Below are 20,187 nucleotides of genomic sequence, written 5' to 3'. Positions count from 1 at the left end.
AAAATAGATTAATGAAATCAGGAGCTGGTTCTTTGAGAAGATCAACAAAATTGATAAACCTATAGCCAGGCTCATCAAAAATAGGAGAGGGGACTCAAATAAAATCAGAAATGAAAGAGGAAAAATAATAACCGACACCACAGGAATGCAAAGGATTGTAAGAATATTATGAAAAATTATGTGTCAACAAACTGAGCAATCTAGAAGTGGATAAAATCCTAGCAACATATAACTTCCCAAAAATGAAGCAGGAAGAAACAGAAAATTTGAACATATAGATTACCAGCAATGAAATTGAATCAGTAATCAAAAATTTCCCCAAAAACGAAAGTCCAGGATCCAACGGCTTCACAGATAAATTCTACCAAACGTTTAAAGTAGAGTTAAAACCTATTCTCAAACTTTTCCAAAAAATAGAAGAGGAAGGAAAACTTCCAAATTCATTCTTCAAGGCCACTATTAACCTGATACTAAAACCAAATAAACACACTACCAAATAAAAAAGAGAGTGCTACAGAACATAGATGTAAAAATCCTCAACAAAATATTAGCAAACCAAATCCAACAATGCATTAAAAAAGTCATTCCCCATGAGCAAGTAGGATTTATTCCAGGGATGCAAGGGTGGTTTAATATTCACAGATCAATCGACATGATACATCACATCAGTAAGAGAAAGGCTAAAAGCCATAAGGTTGTTTCAATAGATGCAGAAAAAGATATGACAACATACAACATCCATTCATGATAAAAACCCTCAACAAACTAGGTTTAGAGGGAACATACTTTAACATAATACAGCCCTTATATGAAAACCCCACAGCTAACATCATAATGGTAAAAAACTGAAAGCTTTTCCCCTAAGGTCAGGAAGAAGACAAGTTTTATTCAACATAATACTGGAAGTCTTAGTCACAGCAGTCAGATAAGACAAAGGAATAAAAGTCCCCCAAATTGTAAGAAAGAAGTAAAACTTCAACTGTTTGCAGATGACATGATTCTATATACTGTATAGAACACTCTAAAGACTCCACAGAAGGGGCACCTGGGTGGCTCAGTCGGTTGAGTGTCCCACTTTGGCTCAGGTCATGATCTCGCCGTCTGTGAGTTTGAGCCCCGCGTCAGGCTCTGTGCTGACAGCTCAGGGCCTGGGGCCTGCTTCAGTTTCTGTGTCTCCTTCTCTCTCTGCCCTTCTCATGCTTGGGCTCTGTCTCTGTCTCTCAGTAATAAATAAACATTAAAAAAATAAGGACTCCACCAAAAAAACTACTAGAACAAATGAATGAATTCAGTAAGTTCACAGGATACAAAATCAATATACAGAAATCCATCGCATGTCTATACACTAATAATGAAGCAGCACAAAGGGAAATTAAGAAAACAATCCCATTTATAATTACACGAAAAGTAATAAAATACCTAGGAATAAGGAGTATAGGTGAAAGACCTGTACTCTGAAACCTGTAAAACAGTGGTGAAAGAAATTGAACATGATACAAAGAAATGGAAAGACATTGCACGTTCATGGATTAGAAGAACAAATATGTTTAAAATGTCTATACTGCCCAAAACAATCTACAGATGTAATGCAATCCCTATTAAAATACCAACAGCATTTTTCACAGAACTAGAACAATCCTAAAATTTGCATGGAACCACAAAAGACCCCAAGTAGCCAAAGCAATCTTGAAAAAGAACAAAACTTGGAGGTATCACAATTCCAGGCTTCAGATTACAAAGCTGTAGTAATCGAAACAGTATGGTACTGCACAAAAATAGACACCTAGATCAATGGAACAGAATAGGGAGCCCAGAAATAAACCCACAATTATATGGTCAATTAATCTGACAAAGGAGGCAAGAATATGCATTGGGAAAGAGTCTCTTCAACAAACAGTGTTGGGAAAACTGGACAGCTATGTGCAAAAGACTGAAACTGGACCACTTTCTTACACTATATACAAAAATAAACTCAGAATGGATTAAGGACCTCATTGTGAGAACTGAAACCATAAAAATCCTAGAAGAGAGTATGGCGGTAAGTTCTCTAACATCGGCTATAATGACATCTTTCTAGATAGGTCACCTGAGGTAAGGGGAACAAAAGCAAAATTAACTATTGGAAGCACATCAAAATTAAAAGCTTCTGCACAGCAAAGGAAACAATCAACAAAACAAAAAGACAACCTACCGAGTGGGAGAAGATACTTGTAAATAATGTGCCCAATAAAGGGTAAGTGTCCACAGTATATCAAGAACTTAACACAACTCAACACCAAAAAAACCACAATCCAATTAAAAATGGGCAGAAGACATGAACAGATGTTTCTCCAAAGAAGACATCCAGATGGTCAACAGATACATGAAAATCAGTTATCAGGGAAATGCATATCAAAACCTCACTGAGATACCATCTCACACCTGTCAGAAAAGCTCAAATCAAAAAAAGAAAAACAAGAGTTGGCAAGGATGTTGGGAAAAAGGGAGGCATCATGCACTGTTGGCTGGAATGCAAACTGGTGCAGCCACTGTGAAAGACAGTATGAAGGTTCCTCAGAAAGTTAAAGGGACGCTTAACCAAATGAGCGTTTGGTTAAGCGTCCGAATCTTGATCTTGGCCCAGGTCATGATCTCATGGTTTGTGAGTTCGAGCCCCACATCAAGCTGCACTGATGACGTGGATGGGATTCTGTCTCTCCTCTGTGCCCCTCCCCCACTTGTGCTTGCTCTCTAGCTCTCTCTTGCTCGCTCGCTTGCTCTCTCAAAATAAATAAAGTTAAAAAAAATTAAAATAGAACTACCCTAAAATCCAGTCATCTCACTATTGGGTATTTTCCCAAAAAATTACAAAAACCCTAATTCAAAGGAATATATGCACTCCTGTGTTTATTGCAGCATTATTGTTAGAGTAGCCAAATTATGGAAGCAGCCTAAGTGTCCATCAATAGATGAATAAAGAAGAGGTATATATGGAGAATGGAATGTTACTCGGCTATAAAAAAGAATGAAATCTTGCCATTTTCAATAGCGTGAAGGATCTGGAGAGTATAATGCTAAGCAATATGAGCCAGTCAGAGAAGGACAAATACCACATGATTTCATTCATATGTGGAATTTAAGAAATAAAGAATACAAATGAAAACAGACTCTGACTATAGAGAACAGATGTTTAGCAGAGAGGAGGTGGGGAGGATGGGTGAAATAGGGAATTAAGAGTACGCTTACCTAGATAAGCACAGAGTAATATATGGAAATGTGGGGGTTTTTTAAAGTTTATTTATTTTTGAGAGAGTGTGTGAGTGAGTGGGGGAGGGGCAGAGAAGAGAGAGAGTGAGGGGGAGAGGGACAGAGAGGGAGACACAGAATCCGAAGCAGGCTCCAAGCTCTGAGCTGTCAGCACAGAGCCTGACACAGGACACAAACCCACAAACCGTGAGATCATGACCTGAACCGAAGTTGGACGCTTGAACGACTGAGCCACCCAGTCGCCCCAGCATATGGAATTGTTGAATCACTATGTAAGTCCTGAAATGAACAGTGTATATTAACTATACAGGAATTAAAAATTTTTTAAACATAGTGAAAGATACATTAAAAAAATAAAAAATTAGGAGAAATAGCATTGGAACACATTAGAATGACTAGCACACTACAGCTGAAGAGAAAACTTATTTGTATCTGAAGATAGCCAGGAATGCTTTTGTGGGGCCCTGATTTTCAAAACCTAGTGCTTATATAAGGAAGACAAATACATATTGTTTGTGTCTACTATAAATATTGAAATAGGATCCTTTTTTTGCTAAAGAAATTTCTCCAGAGCAAGGTTTTTTTTGGTTGTTAGAAGATTAAGTCTTTGGGAAAGTAAGAATGTGGTAAGAAAAAGAAATGTAAGTGGGGATTCACAAATACAAAATTATCTAGTATTTTTTAATATTATAGAAAAATTCCTAGGATCTGCTGTCTTCCATAGAATTGCAGTGGACCTCCCCACATTTAGGAGTTTTGTCATTAAGCAAGTAAACTGTAGATGTTTGCTATCTGTGTTATTCTTCTACTAAAACAACTTTCTTACCTAATATTTGTAACTAAAAGGTAATGTGTCTGAATAAGACAATGTTAATTGTCTAGGAGCTTTGTTAAGAAGATTTAATAAAGTATTTACGTAGCATTCTTCACAATCCTTCCTTGAAGTGTTGTGTGACAAACTGAGAAATAACTTTGCATACGGTGGGAAGCCAGTAGGTTTTCTGCAGGGGGTTTCTACCGAGAGCTGACAGAGGGCATCTTGGCAAATGTTCAGAAACCTACATTAACTTAGTTGGGCCCTGCATGGAACCTCATGTTCAGCAGAATTCTTCTGACCTGCCTCTGCATGCCAAGCTAATCAGCAAACACCTAATGAGCCCACTCCAAAGAAACAGACTCTCTCCCAACCTACTTCATTTTCATACGTTCTCTGGGGGTGGGGAGACAAGACTTCATGAGGACTGATGATGCTGCAAAGACCACAATAATGATAATTAACTTGCTGAATTTAGAAGATTATGCTGTTAATTAGTTGCAAAATAAAGATAAGTAATAGAGCAGCAGATGGTAGGATAACACCCAGGAGAAGGAGGGTTATTACTCTGATGAGCTTTTGTGGCACATATGAAATATGGATCTGACTTTTTCATAAATTGTTTCTAGAGAACATTATGTTTTTTCTTTGAACTATGATGGAGTAGTTTGCTCCTACTAAGTTCTGACAGATGTGATAAAATTTGTTTCCAGGAATGTGAAATATAACATAGAATTTGAAAAGCAAATTATTTTTAGGAGATTATCTCTTAAAATGAGTAAGTTGTATTGGCCAGCACAACAAACCAATCATCCTTTAATTAACACATTTTCTATCTAAGAAAAAAAGTTTCAATATAGTAGTTGAATTTTACGTTGCTAAAAATTAATTCCAAATATTAAAACACTAGTTTGCTTGGAAATAGAGTAATAAAGATATTTTAGTTTTCTTTCAAACAGTGCCTCTAGTTTAAAATTATGCTCAAGCTTTATTTTAATTGGACATGTTGGAGAATACAGACCTTATGGATCTTACTGAATTTCTTTGAGTACTCAGTCTTTTCATTTACTTATATTAAATATCCATATGGAGAGAAATGAGCTGGCCAATGTCTGATACTCTTCTTGATTGCTAATATATCTAAAATAGTTAATATCAGGCAAAAACTCTAGTTTGGCAAAACTTTTGTCTAAAATATGTTCAACGAATTAGGAGTCAACAGAATTTCTGGTCACTCTGCTTCTAACTAACTGTGATTCTGGGAAGTAACTTCATTTTTTGGGCCTTTATCTGTAAGTTGGTGATTGGACTAATTATCAATATATCTGCTAGTTCCAAAATTCTATTTTAAAATAAATAATTTTGAACCAAACTATTTGTCATTATTTAAGATGTCTCTAGCAAATATATTTGGGTGGATTATAGAAAATCCTTATAAAATTTTTATGAATTCTGTTTAGTGACAACTTTTTTCACCTAACCCATTCTAATTTTTTTTTAGCACACATGTATTTTTATTGCTGTTTAAAAACAACAACAAATATATATATATATATATATATATATATGCGCAGCTCAGAGCAGTGTTAACCCTTGAAAATCTTTTTCTTAAATTCTGTACCCAGTGGCACACTTTCTAAGTCAGACCCATTGTAATCAATGTAACAGCATGGAGCAAACGTTAGAGCTTCCTCACTGGGTGAGTACTGTATACACTGGGGCAGTCAAGAGAGGATAATGAATGAATACTGATGCTGCTTTTAAGTGCTCTATAAGGTAGTAACTTGCCCTACTAAAGATTATTCAAGAGAGTGATGTTTATGTACTTCAGACTCCCCTATGTGCAGTTACTGTATTTCATTAATTCTAAGAGTTAAGCTCTTCACTATAAAACTTTAAATGCTCTTCAGTTCTGTGATGTTTTCTACCTAAGGACTTCAAAATGTTTTACCAACACATAATTTACCAAGCTTCACATCTCAACCACTACCTAGATTTATGTACATTTTATATCTAGAAGTGAAAGCCCTAACCTAACACTATAGACTAGGTACTATTTCTTTTATTTTGATGTGTAACATTTCTGTTTTTAAAAGATATAATTATGCAGGCTGACCACCTCCCCAGATTTTCCTCCTTCTATTTATATTGACCTATACTTTCAAACTCCTTTCTACTTTGAGTTCTTTACCATTTAGCCTAAGTAGTCCTACTGGTTGGAGCCAATTACTCCTTTGATCACTTACCTCATTTTGGTTTAATCCATCCACTTCCATACTATCCCTTCAGTTGAGTGTCTCAATTTCATGTGTCTTAGCTACTAAGACGACCTTGGGCAAATGATCTCTGGTTTCCCAATCTGTAAAATAGGGACACTGTCCTGTTAGAAACTCAGTGAAAAAATACTGATAACATGGATGGATCTCAAGTACATTATGCTAAAAGAAAGACGCCGGATTTCAGAAGGCTGTAACACTGTATAAGTCCATTTATATGACATTCTGGAAAAGGCAAAACTTTGGGGATCAGAAAACAGATTAATGGTTTCTAAGGACTGGGGGTGGGAGGAAGAGTGACAGGAATGGAGCATGAGGGAATTTGGGGGGATAATAGCACTGTTTTGTATTCTGATGGTAGGGGGTGGTTGCACGACTGTATGTGCTTGTTAAAACTCATAGGACTATGCACAAAAAAGACTTCATTTTACGATGTATAACTTCTACCCCAGTAAACTTTTATTTTTAAACTATTGGCTTATTTTTAAAATCATACCCAGCATCTACAGTGATTAGCAGTAGAGAGAAAATGTCCAGTAACACTTGTCTAGGTATAGTTATTGCCTCAAGGGAAATTTTGGTGGACCTTTTCATATATGCTTCAGTTTTTTCAGGGGTCTGGATCACTTGTAGATGGCATCGTAGATCTGCATAGATGAAAACAAACTACAGATTTTGGGATAGTTGTATAATTTGCTAAGTTGCTCTTATTGGAGTAAATGAAAGCAGTTGTCCTAGAATCACCTGGGTGCTTTTCAAAAGCTCTTCTCTCTTTCCCACTTCTCCCTGCCATCGGCAAGGAAGGGAGAGAGAAAGGTGGGTACAAATCTGTTTTTAGCACCCAGCCAATTATGACTTCTGGGAAGTTTGGAAAGCACTGGATAGACTGCAACACATTTCTCATATCAATTTTGTAGCCTCCTTCCCCCACAGATAATGAAACTTTATTTTGGGCTTAAGGACTACAACTGTTACTGAGAACAATATCAACAATGATAATCCCAGGTCTCTCAGGTGCCTTTCATTGCTAAGATATTATGGTATGATTATCTTGTGCTAATTATTTCATATTTACAGATTCTAACAATAAAACTACCCCAGATATCGCTTGTGCCATTTTTGCCAAAGAATCCAATTTCTCTCAGTTAACAAATACATTTGTTATTCACCCATGTAGCAAATCCGTGTACCAGTCGCTTAAAAGGGATGCAAAGAAATGTAAGGAAATCTCTGCTCTTGAAAGAGCTTACTGTTTGAGGAACTAAGATATTCACATATGATACACTTTTGCTGATAGAATAGTAAGTTTTATGCAGATTGTGTTTTTATTAAGAGGTAGCCGTAAGTGTCTAAGGCCTCCTTCTGACACTAGGTTACTCATACCCACCTGGCAGTGGGTCAGATGCAATTCAGTGAAATGGCAAATGGAACATAGTAGAGGGGATAGACCTCAAACTAAACCTTCTTACTGGAGACAGGGAAGACCTGCGGGAGGCAAACCTAGCTGTAGGTTCTAGGAGGAGGTTCAGTCTGACAGTCAATATAGTGGCCTAAAAAATGCAATATCAGGTCATTGTCCAAATAAGCCCAGTTGTCCAAAGTGGGCCCAAATTCGGAAGAGATTTAGGTTTAAGAATCTAGGAGAGCCTAAAAAGATGGAGATTCAGGAATGAAGGGCAAGAAAATAGGTGACAGTGTACATAATTGTGTTATTTATTTTAGTTGAACGGAACTGGTTATTTTCAGGTAACGGTGTTTTTCACTCCTTCCTCAAAATTGATTAGGATAGCAAAGTATTAAATCCTATAGTAGTACTCAGAAAGACTCAGGAAAGCTTTCCAGAGTGTTTGTCTTACTATTTGTAATGATAAAACTAATTTTAAAGCCAAATGCATTTCTTAACAAATACTTTTTTTTGGTTAACTAAAGAATACTTTGGGAGTTGGACTTGAGTGGAAAGCAGGGAACTTTTTTTTTTTTTAATTGATGTCTGCATTTCAGAGATTAAAAGCTGCTTTGACCCAGCAACATCCTCCAGTTACCAATGGTGATACTGTCAAAGGTCATGGTAGTGGATTGGTTAGAACTCAGTCAGAGGAATCTCGACCACAGTCCCTACAACAGCCAGCCACATCCACTACAGAAACTCCGGTATGTGTGTTGTTTTTATAATCTGCACTCTGTTATCCTTTAAAAAACAAATACGGGGTAACTTAAAGGACTATATACTTTGAAAAAATTACTTCTGGTCATATTTCAAAAGGGTACCAAAAACATTAGGAAAGGTAGTTCAGTGTAAAAGTATTCACACCCAGGGGTGCCAGGGTAGCTCTGTCATTTAAGTGTCCAACTTGATTTCAGTTCAGGTCATGACCTCAGAGTTGTGAGATCTAGCCCCGCATCAGGCTCCATGCTGAGTGTGAAGCCTGCTTAAGATTCTCTCTCTCCTTATCCCTGTGCCCCTCCTCTGCACCCATGCTGTCTCAAAAAGTATTGACACCCCAAAATAAATAAGTAAATAAATAAAATAGTCGAGCAATTATTACTGCTCAGGACACCCTGTAAATGCTTTTGTCTATGTATGTTGGTCTGACATAGCACAAATCTCCACTGACGCTTTTTAACTCATTTTTTGTGGATTGTATTTATGAGATTACTGGCATATATCAAATGATTTTTTTTTTAATGTTTCTGTTTATTTCTGAGAGAGAGCGTGGTGCGAGCAAGCTGGGGAGGGGCAGAGAGAGGGAAGGGAGACCAAGGATCCAAAGCGGGCTCTTCGTACTGACAGCAGAGAGCCCGATGCGGGGCTGGGATTCACGAACCGTGTGAGATCATGACCTGAGCCAAAGTTGGACACTTTACCGACTGAGCCACCCAGATACCCCAGTCAAATGATTCTTGAATTAAAATGTGAGAGACATTACCAAAGGAGCAGATACATATGCTTTATGGACACTGTTTATACCAGAGGTCCTTTTCATTTATCTGTAGTTTGTGACTGCCTATCAGATGGTTGATAGGTCTGTTATGTCTACAGTGCATTTCTACATGGAAGGGTAACTATTTCTGTTAAATGTTTCAGAACTATTTAGAACTTTTATCTTAAGAGATACTTAAACAGTATTAGCATTAGCATTAAAAAGCAAAACTTTGCTATTAAACAGGTAAATGGCAAGTTCTAGATTGCCTCATAAGCATAAGTTTTTAGATAACTGTATTTCATTTTTACAAAACTTAAAGTGGAATGTAGTTATGGTAGTTATCGACTAAACAACACAGGAGCCAAGAGAAAAGGTAAATAAGTGGGTGTGTTTTAATGTCATAATTCAGACATTAGCAAACGAACTCATGGGCCAAATCCACCCATGGCTGTTTTTTTGTATCGTCTGCAAGCTCTGTGTGGTTTTTACATTCTCCAAGTTTATTTAAAAGAAATGAATATATAATTTCTATAAAATAATTTCTATGTAACTTCTATATAACTATACAAATATAAATTTTTATATAATTTCTATATAAAGCTAACCATTATTCCCCTGGATCTAAATTTTATTTGTATCTTTATATCATATTGGATGACAGCTTCATAAGGCAGGACTTTGTTTACTATTGTATTTCTAGTTTCTAGGATAGTTCCTGTGTTCTTTTTAATGATGTGTAATGAATGGATCACTGAAAGAAAGGAGAGAAGGAGGAGTATATGCTTTTAAGTAGCCTTAAATTGTGAGCTGTAAAAAGGTACAAATGTAACTCTGTATTAGTTTCTGCTTATAATACTTGTGATTAGCCTTTGCTGTAATAACTGACTTGTAAATTTAAAAAAAAAACAAACAAACCTGTTCTTTCCTATTCAGCCAAATGAGTAAAAGAAAAAACCTGCTATTATCAATAAGTTAAGAGGATGAAGACAAGAAAATATTTCAAGGTTGCCATTCTTGAAACCAGCCATAGAATATTTTTCTAAAAGATTAACTTGCAATTATGTACGTAAAATAAATGATCTAATTTAATACTTAATCTTTATTACAATTAAAATACAGTATAAGTTAAATTACCCTCATAATTTTTAATGCTAGTTATTTGGAAAAGAAATTAAATGAGAACCTGTGGTTTTGGAGTTTGTCGAGTGAGAAGTAGTTTGATGATTTCCCTGCAGAGCTTACCTTGATTGAGCTTATATATAAGATGATTGCTTATTATGTAGATTAGAAGATAGAAATTGTATTTATTCACCCCATTTTGGAATGTAATTCATATTAGGCAAAAAAGATTGTTTTCAGGCTTCTTTGGGTCACGTACCTGTAGTCACAAAGTGCTATTTCCTTTGCACTATTTCCAGGGGTTCGTTGTGTCCTGTCTCCCAAGTTCAGGTGTTCCATGGCACAATTTTGGGATTTAAGAAAGGCTTGGAAATGCTTATCGTTCTATAGCCCCAGATACTAGACAGTATCACTAGTGACTGACTGAAAATTTCTGTCCCTGGCTGATCTTAGAGAACTAGGCAGATCCGTTGAGCAAGGGGAGCCAGTTAAAATTAAAATTTAGACTCCCGTGAGATTCTGCCCACCAGGAAGATGAACATTAATAATCATGTGAACCTGACCCTAAATTTCACAAATTGAAGGAAAGCGGAGTGTACCAAACTATGTATATCCAGTTGTTCCCTCGTCCCACGGTTTAGCTTTCGTGCTTTCAGTTACGCATAGTCAGCCATGGCTCAGAAGATGGTCCTCCCTGACAGATTGCTAGAAGGCTCATTACTAGTAGCCTAGCACTATGCCACAGTGTCTTCATCATCCACCTTACATCACATCATCACATAAACGTTTTATCTCGTATCATCACCAGAAGGGTGAGTATAGTATGAATATTTTAAAAGCAAGAGAAACCACATTCACAGAACTTTTATTACAGTATGTTGTTATAATTGTTCTGTTTTATTATGAGTTATTTTTGATCTCCCACTATACCTAATTTATAAATTAAACCTTGTAATAGGTACATATTCATAGGAAAAAACATAGTATATATTGGGTTTGCTACTCTCCGTGGCTTCAGGCATCCACAGGAGTCTTGGAACACATCCCCTACTGATAAGGGGCACTACTGTACTTTTACTCCTCAATTTTAGAGAAACCAATTTTTAAAAGAAAATTTTACTATTTTTTATTTTTAAAATTTTACTTCAAAAATAGTAAGAAAACGGTTTTTTCATAGTGAATTTAAGTAAGTTATTAAATTTTTTCCTTTAGTACTTCACAGTTTTTCAAAGGATTGTATAATACCATGATGTTAAAAAGTAAAGTTGGAGGAGACTATAGATGCTGGAGAGGGTGTGGAGAAACGGGAACCCTCTTGCACTGTTGGTGGGAATGCAAATTGGTGCAGCCACTCTGGAAAGCAGTGTGGAGGTTCCTCAGAAAATTAAAAATAGACCTACCCTATGACCCAGCAATAGCACTGCTAGGAATTTATCCAAGGGATACAGGAGTACTGATGCATAGGGGCACTTGTACCCCAATGTTTATAGCAGCACTCTGAACAATAGCCAAATTATGGAAAGAGCCTAAATGTCCATCAGGTGATGAATGGATAAAGAAATTGTGGTTTATACACACAATGAAGTACCACGTGGCAATGAGAAAGAATGAAATATGGCCCTTTGTAGCAACGTGGATGGAACTGGAGAGTGTTATGCTAAGTGAAATAAGCCATACAGAGAAAGACAGATACCATATGTTTTCACTCTTATGTGGATCCTGAGAAACTTAACAGAAACCCATGGGGGAGGGGAGGGAAAAAAGAAAAAAAGAAAAAAAAGAGGTTAGAGAGGGAGAGAGCCAAAGCATAAGAGACTCTTAAAAACTGAGAACAAACTGAGGGTTGATGTGGGGTGGGAGGGAGAGGGGGGTGGGTGATGTGTATTGAGGAGGGCACCTTTTGGGATGAGCACTGGGTGTTGTATGGAAACCAATTTGACAATAAACTTCATATATTGAAAAAAAAAAGTTGGAAAAACACAAGATCTGTACGTGTTCATTTGTATTACGGTTTCAAGTTTTCTACATTATTTCTGTATAAATGAAAATGTTATACAAACTTTAAATATATTCACTATGGTAGTGAAAAAGTGAGAATCTTATTTTTTTAGCAGGGCTTATTTATTTCAAGGAATTCGTTAAACTGCAGGGTGATTTTCATGTCACTCCTAAATATTGATAATATACAATGAGACTTAGAAAATATAGTAGCAACCTTTACTGCCTATGTTCTCGCTCACTGCTACAAACATAAAAAGCTTCCATTTGTGTTTATTATAGGCTTCTCCAGCTCACACAACTCCACAGACCCAAAATACAAGCGGTCGTCGAAGAAGAGCAGCTAATGAAGATCCTGATGAAAAAAGGAGGAAATTTCTAGAGCGAAATAGAGCAGCAGCATCAAGATGCCGACAAAAAAGGAAAGTCTGGGTTCAGTCTTTAGAGAAGAAAGCAGAAGACTTGAGTTCATTAAATGGTCAACTGCAGGTAAGGTGCATATATGTAAATGTTGTCTTAGTTTTAGTAATTGTGAACTTAGCTCTTCCCTGTTTTTTCCAGTTAACCATCCAGACATTTTAGCACACAATATTGGGTGTGTGTGGAATCTGTAGTTAAAGCGTAGTTTTATAAACCTATTTGAATACTGAGATGAAGGGTTATAACACTTTAAACACTGACACTATGAAGAAATGTTAAATATAAGTTCTTGTGTGATACAAAAGTACCAAAACTGTCTTGCTTAAACTTTATAAAGTTGTGGTATAAAGTTCAAACAAAGAACCTTGAAATTTAAAATACCACTGGTATTTCATTTTTCTTATTTTTTGGTTTCTATCACAGCTGTAAAGTTGCTTTAGTAGCATTTTTGTTCTTAATTTCTTTTGTTCTTTGAATTATAAATTTTGTTTTGTTTATTTAGAGTGAATATAGTGCTCGGAAAAGGTGTCAGATTGACAGCCTTGGAAACTGAAGGGCTCTGATTATCCACAGAACAGGTACAATATGGCCAGTGGCAGTAGAAATCATTTCTACCTGCCAGTTCACCGCAGACAGGTTTCTTAGGAACCTCATGGGATATAAAGGTTTTAAAGCTCTTTCCTGTTGAGTCTTTGGTAAGATTTACAGTGATGGTGTCGGTTCCAAGTCGATTTCCTTCATGCTCTTTTTTTCTTTCTTCCTTTTGTTTTGTTTTAATGTCGTGAATATTCTCCAGGAAAACGATGAGCATCAACTAGAAAATTGATGTCAGTGAATTGTACTTGTTACCGGTCAGTCTTTTGAGTCATCCTTTCCCAGTTAAAAATGAATCTTTCTGTATAATCATAATTGATGGGGAGACTTGCTCTCTTGTTAAATCTATCTTTAAAGATGTCACCAGTATTAATGTCTGTTTCAATACTTCAGAAAAAGTTTTTAACATCACAAAGTATTTAACCTAACGTAAATTTTATAAAAATTTTTTCATATGTGAAGCAGTCATCTTTTAAAATTCTCTATTGTGCTTTGGATATTGATGGATGAGCTCGAGAACAAATAAATTTGTCTTGAAAATTTTATTTTTAGCCATTTTAACCATTTAGAAAAAAATCTAAACATTTACCACATCACAGAGACTTTAAATACATACTAGGTTATCTTAAACATATATTATCATCATCTAGTGAATTCTTAATCAAGAACTATTTTCAATCCAACTCTTGATTTCAGCTCAGGTCATGAATTCACAAACCATGGGATCCGGCAGGGTCTGCACTGAGATTGCGCTGCTGAGGATTCTCTCTCCCTTTCTGACCCTGCCCCACACATGCTTTGTCTCTCAAAATAAATAAACTTAAAGAAAGATTCTCTCTCCATAAAATAAAAATCATATTAAAACTATTTTCATAACTTTTTAGGAAAAAAACATGATTTTTATGATTTTTTTTGTCCTCTTAAATAAAATGAAACAGATTATAGGTACTAATTTAAAGTTTCAAGTATGTTACGTTAACGAAATGATTTAGGTGTATCTGTTTCCTTTCTGTTCTTAACAAGATTATTCTTCTAAATGACTTGGCTGTTTTTTAGTTGTACATGAAGCATGTCATTCTCTGTTAGCCTGCATTGCCTTACACATAGAATAGAGATAATGCCTGTTGATCCTACTTCTCTTGAGGGTTTTTTGCATAAATCATTTGAATTAGAATAAGTGCAAGAATTTTTAAGTACATAAATTTTAAATCTTAAATTGGTCAATATTTTCCTAATTTGGCTTATTCTTTTTAAGAAGTAAAAATGTTTGAAAACTTTAAAGTGGGATAGAAATATATGGTATCTACAGGGTATTCTTGGACTTCAGATTGGGCCAGTTTTCTGCTGTGACCCAAGGTATGGTAGTACTAACAGCTTTAATGAATCATTGCTATTTCCTTAATTGTATTGCAGCACTGGTCACCATTATCAATAGCAACAGTGCTTTGTTATTTCAGAAAACCTTGGAAAATTCAACATTCGAGACAAATGTATGTAATCCTTACTTCATTCATCTCATGTTTTTTTTCCACCATACAAACTATGATTAAATGTCATTATCTTAAAATATATTTTATGTTTTCTTAATCTGGGTAGAAATTTCTTGATTGGAGGAATAAAGGCAAGATTTATCACCTCAGTAAAAGTTAACAAACGTATCATTTTGAAAGCATGAATCTTTTAAATGAAGTCAAATTAAAGAAATTCCTAAATTAACCGCTACGGTTTAATAGGACGTTAGTTAATACTTCAAATTACAAACAGAAAAGTAAAATCCATATGTTTAATCATTAAAAACTAAGTGATGATGGCTTCATGGTTAGATAACAAAGTGTTCTTAGTTTTAGAAATGCATATCAGAATGTGAAGATAGGTGAAATGATGTGTTATCAGGGATGTTTTCTAAAATGCTTAAGAATGAAGTTCGTATGTATGTATCAACCTGGGAAATAATCTGTAATATATTATTAGGGGTAAAAAGAAAGTTGCCGCAAACAGCCCTAATGTCCATCGGTGGATGAATGGACCAGTTATGTTATGTATGCACAGTAGAATATTATTCAGCCATAAAAAGGAGTAAGAGTACAGAATGTGTATGAACCTCAAAACATGCTTAAGTGAAAGAAGCCAGAAACAAAGTCATGTGTGACTCCGTTTGTATGAAATATTTAGAGGAGAGAAATCCATAGAGACAAATGCAGATTGGTGGTTACCAGTGACATGGGGAGGAGGAAATAGGGAGAAACTGGTTAATGGGTAAGGAGTTTTACTTTGGAGTGACAGAAGTGTTTTATCACCAGATTGGGAGAGGTGGCTGCACAGCATTGTAAACGTACTGAACACAACTGAATTGTTCACTTTATTTTTGTTGTTGTTGTTTGTTTATTTTGACAGAGAGTGCACATGTGAGCGAAGCAGAGAGAGAGGAGAGAGAATCCCAAGCAGGGATTCCTGACAGTAGAGCCCCATGTAGGGCTTGATCTCACAAACCATGAGATCATGACCTGAGCTGAAGTCAAGAGTCGGATGCTTAAGCAACTGAGCCACCCAGGCGCCCTGAATTGTTCACTTTAAAATGGTTAATTCTAGGGGCGCCTGGGTGGCTCAGTCGGTTAAGTGTCTGACTTCGACTCAGGTCGTGATCTTGCAGATTGTGGGTTCAAGCCCTGCTTCGGGCTCTGTGCTGACAGCTCAGAGCCTGGAACCTGCTTTGGATTCTGTGTCTCCCTCTCTCTCTCTGCTGCTCCCCCGCTGATGTTCTGTCTCCCTCTCTCTCAAAATAATTAATAACATTTTTAAAAAATGGTTAATTCTAGCTCATGGAATGTCACCTCACTAAATTACTCAAAAAATAGTTGGAGCATAACTTTTTCATTAATAAAAAGTTTACAGTTAGATGAATAAATGTGTAGATATGGAAATCACTATAGGAATGAATCCTTAAATATAAGTAGAATTTTAAGAATGACCTGCACCAGGATGTAACAGTGGTGAAAAGGCTGTTGAGAAGCATGAACAATTTGGGAATAAAGTATGCTCCAGTAATTGTTTCAAGTGGCTATATGGTTTTTATTCATTGTTTTTTAGTTATCAAATAAAATAGCAGTTCTAAAAAGTGACAGATTCTGATTTTCAGAATGTAAAGAGTTAACCTGGATTCAGGGAGGAAAACTTTGTCTCCCAACAGCAAAACTGTTAACTGTGAAGAACAGAATGACTTGTAAAGAAAATTGAATGTCAGAGAAATAATTAAACTCTACTTTATGTGAAAACATTCATCAATTCTACATTTCCTTAATAATGCTTCACGTGACATACAGGCGTAGCTGATCAGTATAGTGGGCAGTAATGACCCATGGTTACTTATATATTATAAATAAATTTTAATGAGTGTTGAGGCATGACTGTTCATATTTTTACCAAATGCATATTAGGTTTTAAAGAACATGTTAATTATTCAATCTTCTTGCCCCACTCACTGAATTTAATATTTTAGCCTTCTAAAATTGCTGCTAAACGGCAGTATCATGAAGTTGAATTGGAGACATGGTAATCTAGACCAAAACTTGGATACTGTTGGTTATAAATTATTATATTTTTAAAGGTAATATGTGATTTTTGTGGTCTTTTACTTGAAAGAGTTTCTACCTCTTCATGACTTTGCTTTTCAGTTATACTCATTTTGAAATTTTGTTGTCAGTTTACAATTTCACCCTGTTTCCTTTGTGGACAAAGACAGATTCTTTACTCACCGTAGCTCCTTAACAGTGACTCTGATATAAAACTTGGGAGTTTTTGTCGTGGATTTTGCTTTTGAAACTTAAGTGTTGCAAAATGTGTGTGGAGTAGAAGCTTAGTGAGTTTTTTTAAAAATGGAAGCATTGTTCCATAGCTGGGTACTTGGAAGACTTCACTCATAAGTTAATGATGACACGGAAAAGGTTTTGTTATTGCTTTGTTGACTTAAAAGGGAATGGAATCAAATCTTTTATTTCTGGCACCTAAACAATATTTTAGTTCAGTATTTATCCCTTGAAATGGGAAAGAATAGCGACAGTTAGAAAATACTATACCTGTTTGTTTTCATTCCAAGGTGGGGGTGTGGCGGGGAAGTATTGTGTGCTATCACGGCCTTCCTTCTCTTCCCCTGAGCGTTTAAATTACACTGTAGAGGGGGAAAGGATGATAGTGGTACCACCTCCACTTCATGCATTTTACTAGGAGCCCGAGACCTGGTTCTGCGTTTTAGTAGGCCTTGCTAAAAATCTTTGAGCCCTTACTTCCCCATCTGTCATACTCCTAGAATAAGTACTGTTACAAAGATCAAATGAGAGAGAGTACAGAGAAGTCTGTTATAACAACACTATGCAAATGCTAGTTATTTATTATTCATTCTGTCGTTAAGCATCTATTGTGTGCAGAGCATGTTATTAGACACAGGAGATACAACACTGAAAAAGACATTGTCCTCGCACTTACAGAATTTGTGGTCTATCAGAGGAGACTGACCTGACACAAAGTATGAGACTAAGGAGAATGAGAAAAGGGTCATTCCCATTCATTTCACAAAGTATTTCCAAAATACTTTTTGTTTCTTCTATCGTCATAGACATAAGTTAAATATTTCATTCTCAAGTGTAAGCTTTTGCATCCGTGACAGTCCTTGGAACTGTGTGAGGGGAATCTTGATACTTAATCGTTGATTTTTGTGAAGACTAAACATGAGGAAAATCATACCTTTAGCAATAAGAAACTCCCTTATTTAATTTGGAGGGGTAGTGTCTAAACTGAAAAGCCAAAGATCATAAATTTATGGAATACTTGGTCCTCAATCTATAGCCAGTGATCAATGAAAACCTTTAATAGATTACTCATGTAAACTAAAAAAGAAGTGTTCATTAGTATGTAATTAACCTTTGAGTAGCTACAGATGGAATGAAGCAATGGTACAGACAATGCCAAAGTAATTTACTTTTAGACCAGAATAACAGTTTTTTTTCAGCATCTGTCTTATCTTACCAAAAATGTTTTACTTTGACTAAAAAAAAAAAAAAAAAACAAACATAACATGGTTTATGATGAATGTCTATATAGAATATTTAGGAGAGAGGGCATTTGTGATTTTTTAAATTCTGTGAGATGATACTGTAAAATATGCCAATTTTCATTTTATGTCTGAGAAAAATTAACAGTGTAGCTGTGTTGGTGAGGTTGTGGGCATAAATAAGGAAATCGGGACCTCTGACCAACTTTATATTATTTAAGCAATTTCATTTCACCTTCTTTGGTATTTTTTAACCCTCCCCTGGACATAGAATTACCGTGGTTCTCTCTAGAATAGTACTAAATAGTACTCCGTACTAGGCTGTGTGCTGTACTCTGGGGATACAGAGAGCCAGATAATCCCAATCTGGCAGAGGTGATGAACAAGTAAACCAAAAATTAACAATCCTGGTGTGGTGAATACTACGTAAATGAGCACACATATGTATATGTGGCTCTGGGAACACAGAAATGGACTCCTAATTTATTTTCCTATCCAAATTTATACTGAGTGGACTCTTAAAGATGAGCGAAAAAATTAGCAAGATGAGAAGGAGAGGAAAGCTTTTCTAGGTAGAGAAAATAGTGTGTATTCACAAGAACTTCAGTTTGTGTAGTTCAGAACAATTAAATTTTTTTTTTCATAGGTTCAAACTAATGTGAAAGGGTGGTCACAGGTACCAGATTATAAGAGATTATAAGAGATTATTATAAGATTATACTATATATTCTGGGCTAAAAATACATGTCCAACCCTATTTCATATTACAGAAATTAATGAGAGAAACTTACTAGACATGGATCTCAAAATCAAGCTGATGCAGCAGGGAGGGAGGAAGTTTGGATAATATGTATTAGGTTCTTCATAACGTGGTTTCTCGTGCTTGGTGTCATTAATAAAAGAGCTATAATTTATAGTATTGACACTGATGACTGCAGTATTACAGAGAAATGAGTTTTCTAATACGCAGCTTATTTTTTTAAGTGAAACTAAAAATTTCCCTCTTATATTTTCATCACCATACACCCATTCTTGTCTCAAATACAATATTTTAAACACAATTTAGCCTTTTAATGTTCCGAGTTATTGTGAGCATCAATTTTTGTTCTGTGCTTTAATGCATTGTTGCAGTTTGTTGTTGTGGGGGTGCGAGAAACTATTTGGCCCAAGAGACTTGTTTAAGTTTCGTTCTTTGGATTTTTATATTTCTGTCATTGATCAGTTAATAGGATCTAATGAGTCTAATCTTCTAAATAATTCTACATTCAGCTTCCTGGTTAAGAGACCAAGGGGTGGAAAACAAAGTTCCTGAGCTTTTACGTACACATGCTTGTTACATTTCTTTATTTAATTTCTGGTTACTTAAGGGTAATGTAAGTCCAAGTAAGTAGATGTGTTTGTAAATTAAGAGTTTTCCTACCATTTTATTAAATTCATATGATGACTCACTCTGGAGTATTGGTAATTATCACTAACTTCTGCATCTTTAATATTTGGGGGTGACCCAAGGGAATTAAATGGACTCCCTTAATTTGGAACTTTTTAATATAGAATCTACCAGATTAACGCCTCCAAAACAAAGGCTGTGAAGTGCTCATTTTTAAATAAGGACTAGGACAAATCACCATTAATTTATCAGATTTAAATTTTGATGTGTACAGATTACCTAGATCAAGGGCAACTAAGTCATCTAGATATTACATCTACTATCATTGGTTCCGTGTCCAACACAGTACTTTGTTGCATTTTAGG

The 20,187-nt window shown here is 35.7% G+C and overlaps 1 protein-coding gene across 6 annotated transcripts in view; it reads left to right on the top strand.

Annotated features, from left to right (window-relative positions):
* Positions 1-20,187, top strand: part of ATF2 (activating transcription factor 2) — an 83,688-nt gene that overhangs the window by 55,512 nt on the left and 7,989 nt on the right. For 5 of the 6 annotated variants that reach the window (XM_040475441.1, XM_040475443.1, XM_040475440.1 and 2 more), the window contains 2 exons: positions 8,338-8,487; positions 12,660-12,866. In XM_040475441.1, the coding sequence (XP_040331375.1) occupies positions 8,338-8,487; positions 12,660-12,866 (357 nt within the window). Of the gene's footprint in view, positions 1-8,337; positions 8,488-12,659; positions 12,867-13,299; positions 13,376-20,187 lie in introns of all 6 variants that reach the window. The other variant, XM_040475445.1, reaches the window with a different exon arrangement.

This window comes from Herpailurus yagouaroundi, unplaced genomic scaffold, assembly GCF_014898765.1.
Source record: "Herpailurus yagouaroundi ecotype Mexico unplaced genomic scaffold, PumYag 140, whole genome shotgun sequence".
Lineage (NCBI taxonomy): Eukaryota > Metazoa > Chordata > Mammalia > Carnivora > Felidae > Herpailurus > Herpailurus yagouaroundi.
Note: the sequence above shows the minus strand (reverse complement) of the source record. Positions and strands in the feature narration are given on the sequence as shown.